At 34.8% G+C, this 10,556-nt stretch overlaps 1 protein-coding gene across 1 annotated transcript in view; it reads left to right on the forward strand.

Moving 5' to 3' along the window:
• The window catches only part of LOC123538375 (integrator complex subunit 9-like), a 35,587-nt gene extending 26,755 nt beyond the window's left edge, over positions 1-8,832 (forward strand). The window contains exons 15-20 of the mRNA XM_053530704.1: positions 1,248-1,303; positions 2,027-2,176; positions 2,909-3,094; positions 5,281-5,391; positions 8,075-8,131; positions 8,432-8,832. Of these exons, the coding sequence (XP_053386679.1) occupies positions 1,248-1,303; positions 2,027-2,176; positions 2,909-3,094; positions 5,281-5,391; positions 8,075-8,131; positions 8,432-8,551 (680 nt within the window). The 3' untranslated portion in view covers positions 8,552-8,832. The remainder of the gene's footprint in view (positions 1-1,247; positions 1,304-2,026; positions 2,177-2,908; positions 3,095-5,280; positions 5,392-8,074; positions 8,132-8,431) is intronic.
• The last annotated feature ends 1,724 nt before the right edge of the window (positions 8,833-10,556 follow it).

Below are 10,556 nucleotides of genomic sequence, written 5' to 3' on the forward strand. Positions count from 1 at the left end.
AGTGAACTATTGTGACTGGTCATTGTCCGGCATGGTGTGACATGCCATGTCCGTCAACATTTGCCTTGTTAACACTCTAGAGGCCACATATGTGACCCAATCTTCATAAAACTTGGTCAGAACGTTTGTATAGATGATCTCTAGGTCCTGTTTGAAACTTGGTCATCTGGAGTCAAATACTAGGTCAGTAGGCCAGATCAAAGGAAAATCTTGTTAACACTAGAGTCCACAGAGTAGGTTTGAAACTCATGAGAATTGGTCAGAGTATTTGTCTTAATGACCTCTAGGTAAAGTTGGAATCTGGGTCATATGGTGTCAAAAACTAGGTCCCCCAGTCAAATCAAAAGAAAAGCTTGTTACACTCTAGAGGCCACAGATGTGACCCAATCTTTATAAAAGAATGTTTATCTTGATGATCTTTAGGTCAAGTTTGAAACTGGGTTATGTGATGTCAAAAACTAGGTCAGTAGACCAGATCAACTCTGGTGAGCGATGTAGGACCATTATGGCCCTCTTGTTTTAAGTATGATGAAAGAAACAGTGCTGAACCTGGTCATGGATCTATTATATACACAAATGTTGAACTTATTTCAATTGAACAAGTTATATTTAATCATGCAAATGTTTATAATTTTATATTTTTATGCCCCTGAAGGGAGGCATATTAGTTTTCAACTGTCCGTCCGTTCATTAGTTCGTTCGTCACAATGTTAACTTTTTGCATGAAGGCACTTTACTCGCAAACCACTGCACCCAGGACCTTCAGACTTCACATGCTGATAGTACTTATTGAGTACATGATCCCTATTGACTTTGGGGTCACCAGGTCAAAGGTCAAGGTGCTGCGGGGGCATTTGTCACCATTAGTGACAGCTCTTGTTTGTTTTGGTTATATAATATCAAGCTATAGAATGGTAAAAATGATTATAAGAGATATTTCTAACAAAAGAGCACCTAAACCAATTACGGTAACTGTAAGTGTCTAAATATATATTTACTGTATATTCTTGATAACGATAATCCAACACCTTAAATCTGACACAAATTGATGTCACATAACAGGCTTTACTGTAGTATAACAAATTTTATTTTAGATGACACAATTTCAATATTGATGCCCCATTTGGTAGTACCAACTGCTGGCATTAGCTGCCTAAAGTATGTAGGTCATTGATTTTCTTACCTATTTCTTTGTTAAGCCGGACAGTATTTATGGAATGATTATAAACATTTTATTTACATTTCAGAACCAGATTACCCATATTTAGATGCTCTAGGACCATTCCAGCCAATACAGATGAGGGTAAGACTTGATTATATCAATCATAGACTTTTGTTAAATTGTGTAAATACTTTTATTTGAATGTAAATAGAAATATAAGTGGAAATTTCAACATCTTATGGAATTTATTTATAAGTAACAGAGAAATGAGTCAGTGATATCTTTCATTTAGATCTGTTGCACTGGCCTAAGTAAAGTAAATTTTACCCCTCTTCAAAACCTCAGCTATAGGTATTCCAGAGTAAATTTTGTTTCCAACATTTTACATTTTAGGCATAGTCATAAGAACTTTAAAACTTAAAATGATTTGTTCTTATTTAGTAATGAAGAGAGATTTCTGCTTATTTCAATGTTTAAGACTTTTTGTACACAAACTAGGATTTAGAAATAGAAAGTCTAAAAGATGTATTATGTGTTTTGAACATAGATGTAATCATTGTTAAGTTAAAAATTTTGTGGGAAATTTGCTTCAGGTGATGTTTGAACCATGTTTAAAAGAAGCAGGAAGCAAACAAAAAACGATTGTGCTGCAATTAAGATCGTGGAACATCTTTAACTCATAAACACCAGATTTTGCATTTATACTTGGTGACTGCACCATTAATAAATTAATTGTATCCAGTGCTCTGTCCCAGTCAGATATTTAAGTTTTTCACTGTTTACTCCACAAAGTGGTAAACTCTGTATCGAGGGGTCAGAGTGAAAGTATTTTTAGTACATACAGATATTTTGTTCACTCTCTAGGTATGTTACTGTCCAATAGACACCAGTTTGAGTTTTTCTCAAGCCAACAAACTTGTAAAAGATCTGAGACCTCAACATCTAGTTGTAGCTGAGAGTTACACCACCCCACCCACTTCAGTGTCACAGAGGCCAGATCTGGTTATTAGCTCTGTAAGTTATTTTGTTATTTGTTAGGGTGTGAAATTTGTGTTGTTGCTGTTCTGTGAGTGTGCTTTATACAACCTCTTCCATATTTTTGCTTTATTTTTTTTCAAAGTATTTTCCACTGTATGTGTCCCTTCGTCATTTGTGACCATAATTATCAAGAGATTTAACTGTAACTTTAGTACTTTAAAGGCTACCATTTGCTAATTGATTTCAAATTGGAATAGACAAATTTTAATCCTATCATCACGTCAGAGAAGTTGGTTTAATATCCATCAAATTATGCTGAAGTAAAAGGTGCATGATGATTAGCAGGAGACTATAAAACAGAATGTTGCAAGTTTGATCATTATACAAGAGTTGACCAAAGACAGTGTGTGTTGAAACTCCTTTACTTCAGATTCATGTTTGGAAGATTTCAGTTGCTTGCAAAATGTGAGCCATTGCTGGACAAGAATCCATAAGCACTGGTTAAAGTAACTGGCCACCATTTCATAACTTACATACTGCTGAAAATGGCATTTCATTTGTTTTAATATACGATCTGTTATCAAAAATGTTTAGCTGCATGTTTTGGTTTTCCATTTTATTATGTATTTATCACAATTACAGTATCGTAGTAGAAAAAAATTCAACTTATATATGAAACTGAGTATATGGTACATATAGTTTCCTTCATTTTTTCTGCAACTTAGTTTTAGAACATGTTGATATTATCTCTGGTTTTATTATTTGTAGGAATCTGCTCCTATTACTTATAAACAAGGGGAGGTAATCACTCTACCAGTGAAAAGAAAGTTTGAATGTATAGAGCTGGATCCCACTTTAGCAGCATCACTGGAACCAGTAGAGATAAAACCTGGCTCAGCAATATCTATGGTGAATGCTTCATTGGTTGTCAAGGACAACAAATATATCCTAGAGGTAAGGAGTATGTTTGGAATCATTTTCCGTGATTATCTGTGAAAATTATTATATGTGGAGGTCCATTCAAGTTAATTTGTTCACAGGTGACTTAATTCAAAGGAAAATAATATAGAAACCTTGTTATTACATTGTGAACTTGTGCAAGTGACTATCTCCTCTTATTGAACAATCTACCATATTACAGTACATATTTTGAGCGTATATTTTTAGAAGCTAGCAAAAAAGTTTGACGAAATCAGACTTTAAAGACTGCATCAAGTTTTAGGAGCCTCAATGGGCGATTGGTTAAGGTCACTGACTTTGAATCACTTGCCCCTCAATGATGTATTTAAGTTACAACAACAACTCAACGTAATAGAACAATTTTGTAATTCAACAGGAATGGAAGTTAACCTCAGTAAAACTGAAATAATTGTATTTCGAAATGGTGGGGAATTAATGAAAGATGGCTTTTCTGTGGCCAGTTAGTTAGCGTTACGACTGTTTATAAGTATATGGGCATTTTATTTACGCCAACCTTATCTTGGACAGCAGCTAAAGAAAAGTTAGCGTCACAGGCACAAAAGTCGATATATGCTATGTATAACTATCAAAGGCCATTTGGATATTTTAACATTAAACAGTTGTTTCAGTTATTTGATGCTATGGTAAAACCAGTACTCTGCTATGGATCTCAGATTTGGGGATATAAATATTCGCCAGAAATAGAAACCATACATACTAATTTTTGTAAAAAATTTCTTGGAGTAAAAAACTCAACGAATAATATAAATGTTTTGGGAGAATGTGGCAGACTACCAATGTGTATAACCTATTATTCAAACTGTGTTAAGTATTGGTGTTAACTAATACAGATGGATAACTCTAGATACCCTAAACGGTGTTATTGTATGCTAAAATCTTTAGATAACGTAGGCAGAATCACCTGGGCTACTCAGGTCAAACACTTGTTATTTTTGTATGGTTTTGGTTATGTTTGGGTTTCACATGATGTTGGAGAATTTGACTAAGTATTTTTCGACAAAAACTCATAGATTGTAATACACAAAACTGGAAAGAGCCTATCGATGATCAAGTAGATGTCACCATTATAAACATTTTAAAACTTTATTAAATACAGAACGTTACCTTACAATAAATTTGCCATTTAAATACAGGCTAGCAATGTCAAAATTTCGTTGTTCAAGCCATAAGCTGCATGTTGAAACTGGTAGGCACAACAATACCCCTTTTGAATCTCGTATCTGCCAATTTTGTTATAATAGAAGTAGCACTAGTATTGTTGAATGTGAATATCATGCTTTTTTTCAATGTGAGAAATTTAGTGAGATCCGTAATCAGTATCTTCATAATTGGTATTCATCTGACAGAAGTATACAAAGTTTTTATAACATAGTTAGCTCTGATAATGAAAAGGTGTTATATCAAACAGCATTGTATCTTGAGAAGCTTTTAAATAATGTTTGATCAGTTAATTATGATATTCAGCAGCCTATAGAACTATTATATTAAGATATGTTTGCTAGTCGACTGTGTGCTGAATCTATGAATATGTATCTCAACTTATCAGTGTATATGTATACATTTTGTGGGATCACAACTATCTGATTGAACCACTTACTCTATATTATGTAGTGTATTTTGGGCCGGAGGCCTTTGTTACATTTAATAAACTTTTGACTTGACTTGATGTGGGTTTGAGACTGTGTACTGTAGTCAGTTTGTGTGCTGTAATCAGATTTTGTACTGTAGTCAGATTGTGTACTGTAGTCAGATTGTGTGCAGCTGTGTACTGTATGTAGATTGTGTACTGTAATCAGTTTGTGTGTACTGTAATCAGTTTGTGTGCTGTAGTCATTTTGTGTGCTGTAGTCAGATTGTGTACTGTGGTCAGATTGTGTGCTGTAGTCAGATTGTGTACTGTAGTCAGGTTGTGTACTGTAGTCAGATTGTGTGCTGTGTGCTGTAGTCAGATTGTGTGCTGTAGTCAGATTGTGTACCTTAGTCAGATCCTTTACGTTAGTCAGATTGGACAGAGACATTGCTATGCTATACCAGATGTTCTCAAGATTTTTTAAGGTTAACAGCCCTACCCACCATATTGCACACATTAAACTAGTGAAAATGATAAAATGAATACTGTATATTCAACATAAAAGTTCATACCCTGAATCATATTTCAGCCTTTACCCACAGACCAGAAGAAACAGAAGATAGGAGATAAACCAGTCAAGCCAAAATCTTATATATTTGGAAGCCTCAATACCAAAGTGTTTGTTGATACACTTTCAAAGGTTTGTCTTTGTTTTATTCTGTGCTTACAGTGTTCATCAAAGACAGCCAATCTTTAGAAGGAAAAAAGTTCATTACTTATCATAATGGTGTTTATTGCAAATTTTCCCTTTTTTACCAGACTAGATGAAATTTTACCAGACATGTCAGGTAGTCGAAACATATTTTGTGAAGTCTGGTTCTATCTCTTGGGAAGAGATGAATTCATTTTGTTTATCTTCTTTTTAACACTGTTTCAGTTTGTTCTTTTGTTTTCCTTTACCTTTTTGTTTATTTTTGCTCGACTACCTGATTTTTAGCTCACCAGAGCCATAGGCTCAGGGTAAGCTATTAGGATCACTCACCGTCCGGCGTCCGTTGTCCGTAAACTTTTACTTCAAACGATATCTCCTCATAAACCGCTAGACAAATTTCATCCAAACTTTACAGGAATGTTCCTTGGGTGAAGCTCTACAAAATTATTCAAAGAATTGAATTCCATGCAGAACTCTGGTTGCCATGGCAACCGAAAGGAAAAACTTTAAAAATCTTCTTCTCAAAAACCAGAAGCCCTAGAGCTTAGATATTTGGTGTGAAGCATTGCCTAGTGGACCTCTACCAAGTTTGTTCAAATCATGACCCCGGGGTCAAAATTGACCCCGCCCTAGGGGTCACTTGATTTTACATAGGAAAATCTTAAAAAATCTTCTTCTCAAAAAGCAGAAGCCCTAGAGCTTAGATATTTGACATGTAGCATTGCCTAGTGGACCTCTACTAAAGTTGTTCAAATCATGACCCCGGGGTCAAAATTGACCCCGCCCTAGGGGTCACTTGATTTTACATATAAAAATCTTCAAAAATTTTCTTAAAATAAACCAGAAGGCCTATAGCTTAGATATTTCACATGTAGCATTGCCTAGTGGACCTCTACATCATTTGTTCAAATCATGACCCCCAGGGTCAAAATTGACCCCGCCCCAGGGGTAATTTGATTTTACATAGGAAAATCTTCAAAAAACTTCTAAAAATAAACCAGAAGGCCTAGATCTTAGATATTTGACATGTAGCATTGTCTAGTAGACTTCTCCAAAATTTCTTCAAATCATGACCCCCGGGGTCAAATTGGCCCCACCCCATGGGGTTACTTAATTGTACATAGAAAAATCTTCAAAATTTTCTAAAAATAAACCAGAAGGCCTAGAGCTTAGATATTTGACATGTAACATTGCCTAGTGGACCTCTACAAAATTTGTTCAAACTTGACCCCCCCCCCCAGGGTCAAATTGACCCAGCCCCAGGGGTTACTTGATTGTACATGGGGAAATCTTCATGAATTTGCTTAAAATAAACCAGAAGGCCTAGATCTTAGATATTCGATATGTAACATTGCCTAGTAGACTTCTACAAACTGTTGAAATCATGACCCCCGGGGTAAAATTGGCCCCGCCCCAGGGGTTACTTGATTGTACATCGGAAAATTTTCCAAAACATTTCTAAAAATCATCAGTTTGACATTTGAAACATGTAGCTCATATTACTCTGGTGAGCGATCCAGGGTCATCATGACCCTCTTGTTTTTAAATAGTAGAGCTTTTGTTATCCTTTTTCTCAGTGTCTGTGTCACAGAAGTTTTGTGTGTAAGCAGTTTTCTCAAAAACTACCTGACCAAATACTTTCAAACTGCACATATGTCTTTGATGTTATTAGGTGACCTCCCAGGATAAGTACAATGACTCTGACTTTAACTTTATGAAAATTATGCTTCTTTCAGCTTTGAAATTTTATGAAAGCTTTGCATTATATGGTTCTTCTCAGGAACTGCCTTACCAATTTTTAGAGTTTACACCTGTCCTCGGCATCATGAAATTGCCACAGGTGACATGTTTTATAACTATGGGTTGCATTTTGGCAAAATTGTACTTTGGTTTTTTTGTGAAAATGTCGCATGCAAGCAGGTTTCTCAGGAACTGTTACAGGGAATGCTTTCAAATATTTCAGCATCATAAAATGACTATTCTAAACCAGGTTCTATATCTCTGACATACACAGTTTACCAAATTATTCTTCCTTTTTAATATACAGTTTAAAAATTATCTCCCTTTTTTCAACTTACAGTTTACAAAATTATTCCCCTTCTTCAACTTAATTTGGTAAAGCTTTTGTATGTAAGCTAGTATTAATAATGAAGGGACACAAATAGCCAAGCTTGCTGTTATTAGATATCTCTTGTGTCTTTCACAGTTGACATTTTGTATTCAGTTTGATCTGCCAATGTAATAACCAAAAAATAAACTTAAATAGTAACGAATGTCGAAAGATTTAAGTTATAATATAAAAATTGAATGTAAATTAATGGAAAACTCTTTAAATATGGAAATTCACTCAGTTTATGTTAACCCTTACCAGGCTGGACACAATTGCTTCTGCCTTTGCGACTAGTGCAGATCATGATCAGCCTGCACATCCATGCAGTCTGATCAAGATCTGCACAGTTCACCATTCGGTCAGTATCTTTTTGGTATGCACCCCTTTTAACAGTTAATGGCACTGTCCAAATTGAAAGATGGATAAGTTCATTATAGAAATTTAGCAGGGTAAGGGTTAACATGACTGTTTTGGCTAAATAAGAATAGTTGTTTGTTCCCTTATAACATTATTTTCTCTGTATTAGTATCAACTGAATGTATTTGTATGTTATTATTCCAGCAAGGAATTACGGATATAAAACTTGAAGAGAGTGATGATGGCTCTATAATTCATTTGGTATGTGCCTAACTGTAATTTTTATACTGTGTTAAAAAAGATAAAAAGTAACAGTATTGTGAAATTGCTGTAGATTGCAAATTTTTGTTGACCTTTATTTTGCCATTTAATTGTGTTGGGACTTATTCTTTAATAATATGCACTACCATTAACTGAAAAAGTACCCTGTAAACATGATATTCTTGAAAAAAAATTCTACAACCATAACCACAAGTTAATAACCTCTTAGAAAGAGATCAAGTGAAATTATTATCAGCAACATGTATTGTTAGATTATCATGTGTTTCTGTTGTTTTTCAGCCAAATGATGACACATTGATACAAGTGGAGCAGGGATCTACACATATCATGTGTGGTGGAGACGAGACTGTGAGGATCAAAATCAGAGACACTTTGTTACAGTGTTTACAGAAATTATAACAGAATCCTTGCCATCATGATTTAACACTTCTCCTAGAAGCATGACTGTGGCAGCTGAAATTGTGACAGGTGCGGCAAAGATTTGTAGAAACAGTTGCAGGGCTTAAATGTCATCAAGACACAGCAAGAACTATCCGGACCATATGTTAATTTAAAATTACATTGACCAAAAGGGCATTTTTCCTGGGAGTATGTATTTTAAAAGTTAAATAAATGGGAAATATATTTCCCTTTGGATTCAATTTTTAAGATAGATGTAATAATAAAATCCATAAAATAAGCTCCAGAATATTTAAAAGAGTTTGTGATGATTTTTGATTGACAGACACCATGCTGCCTTTTACCTGTCTCTTAATTACACATAGACAGTATATCACTAGACAAGTGGTTTGAAAGTAGTTCAACATTTTATCAGTCAGTAACCTTGATGAGTTTGTATGAAGGATAGGATGGCCATTTCTTGCTGAAAGCATGATTTTGAACTATAACAAAGTACTGGTACACAATTACTACTGTATAGTGAGCCACCTTGCACAATGGTTGCTAGGTGAAAAAAAATGTTTTTTGCTGAGATGAAATAAAAAAGATAAAATAAGTTCAAAGTGATGAATCCAGAATGAAGTACATACTAGAGCTGTCACAGGAGTGACAAATTATACCCCCCCCCCACCCACAATACGGCCTGGTCACAGAAGCAAGCGAAAGATGAACTTGTCCTATATTTGATGATGTTACACCAGTGTTTTAAAAATGGTTTAAATCTGTCAACCCTGCAAAAAAAGTTCTACTGTTCCAGATCAATGTGAACTTGACCAATCACCTACTGTCTACTGACGTCAAAGTTAACAGAGGTGATCTGCTTTTCATGACTAACCCCATATCAACTTTCATGATCCTAGGCCCAAGCGTTCTCAAGTTATCATCCAGAAACTGATTAATTATTCTGGGTCTTTGTGACCTTGATTTTGACCTACTGACCTCAAAGTTGAACTTGACCTGTATTTTGTGATGTTACACCTGTGTACAAAAATTTATGATCCTAGGCCCAAGCATTCTCAAGTAATCATACGGAAACCATTTATTTGTACTGGATCATTCTGACCTTGACATTTGACCTACTGGCCTCCAAGTCAAACTTGGCCTGTATAAATTTTGCACCTGTGTACCAAAATCTTTGATCCTAGGCTAAAGCTTTCTCAAGTTATCATCAGGCAACTGTTTTAACTGTTCCAAGTCATTGCAACCTTGACCTGTATTTTATGATATTACATCTGTATACCAAATATTATTTAAATCTGTAAAGCATTTCATGAGTTATTGTCCGGAAACCATGAAAACCATGGACTGACTGACTGACAGACCGACAAGCTCACTCTAATATACCCCTCAAACTTTGTTTACTATATAATTATGTATGTAAATTACTGCACTCTCACATCCAGACAGCAAGTAGAACCATGTGATTTCTAAAAGTACCCAGAGCTCCTCAACATGGTTTAAGAATAAAAATGCACTTATGATGTCCTTGTTTCTGTGGGAATAATTATATTTTACAAACATTTGTTTTTACTTATAAAAGGAAGAAAATCTTTTTGCAGTAATGCTAGTAATCAGTTTAAGTTAAACTTTCCAACTTATGTGAAAAGTCAAAAACTAGATTCAGGTTTATCAATGAAGTGGTAACAATATCAAAGTTATCAAAATTGTACATGTTGCCAGTCTGTTTACTCACAGCTATCTTCAACTCTGTAATGTATATCTATCAGTCACATGACCTTAAGTAAACTTGATCAAAGTCATGCAACAGTATCATGTTAATACTTGTATAGGAGTCATATGATAACTTTCCCAAAAATAAGTTATGAAATGGCCTTAAAAATTTACATACATATTAAACGGTATATCTGAACCTGGTCCTTTTACTGATATAGGATACTGTCTGGTTTTCAGTTGCCAATTTCAAAAAGGCACAAGGGATCCATTTGTCCTTGGCATCTAGTGTAAA

This window comes from Mercenaria mercenaria, chromosome 18 (genome assembly GCF_021730395.1).
Source record: "Mercenaria mercenaria strain notata chromosome 18, MADL_Memer_1, whole genome shotgun sequence".
Classification (NCBI taxonomy): Eukaryota; Metazoa; Mollusca; class Bivalvia; order Venerida; family Veneridae; genus Mercenaria; species Mercenaria mercenaria.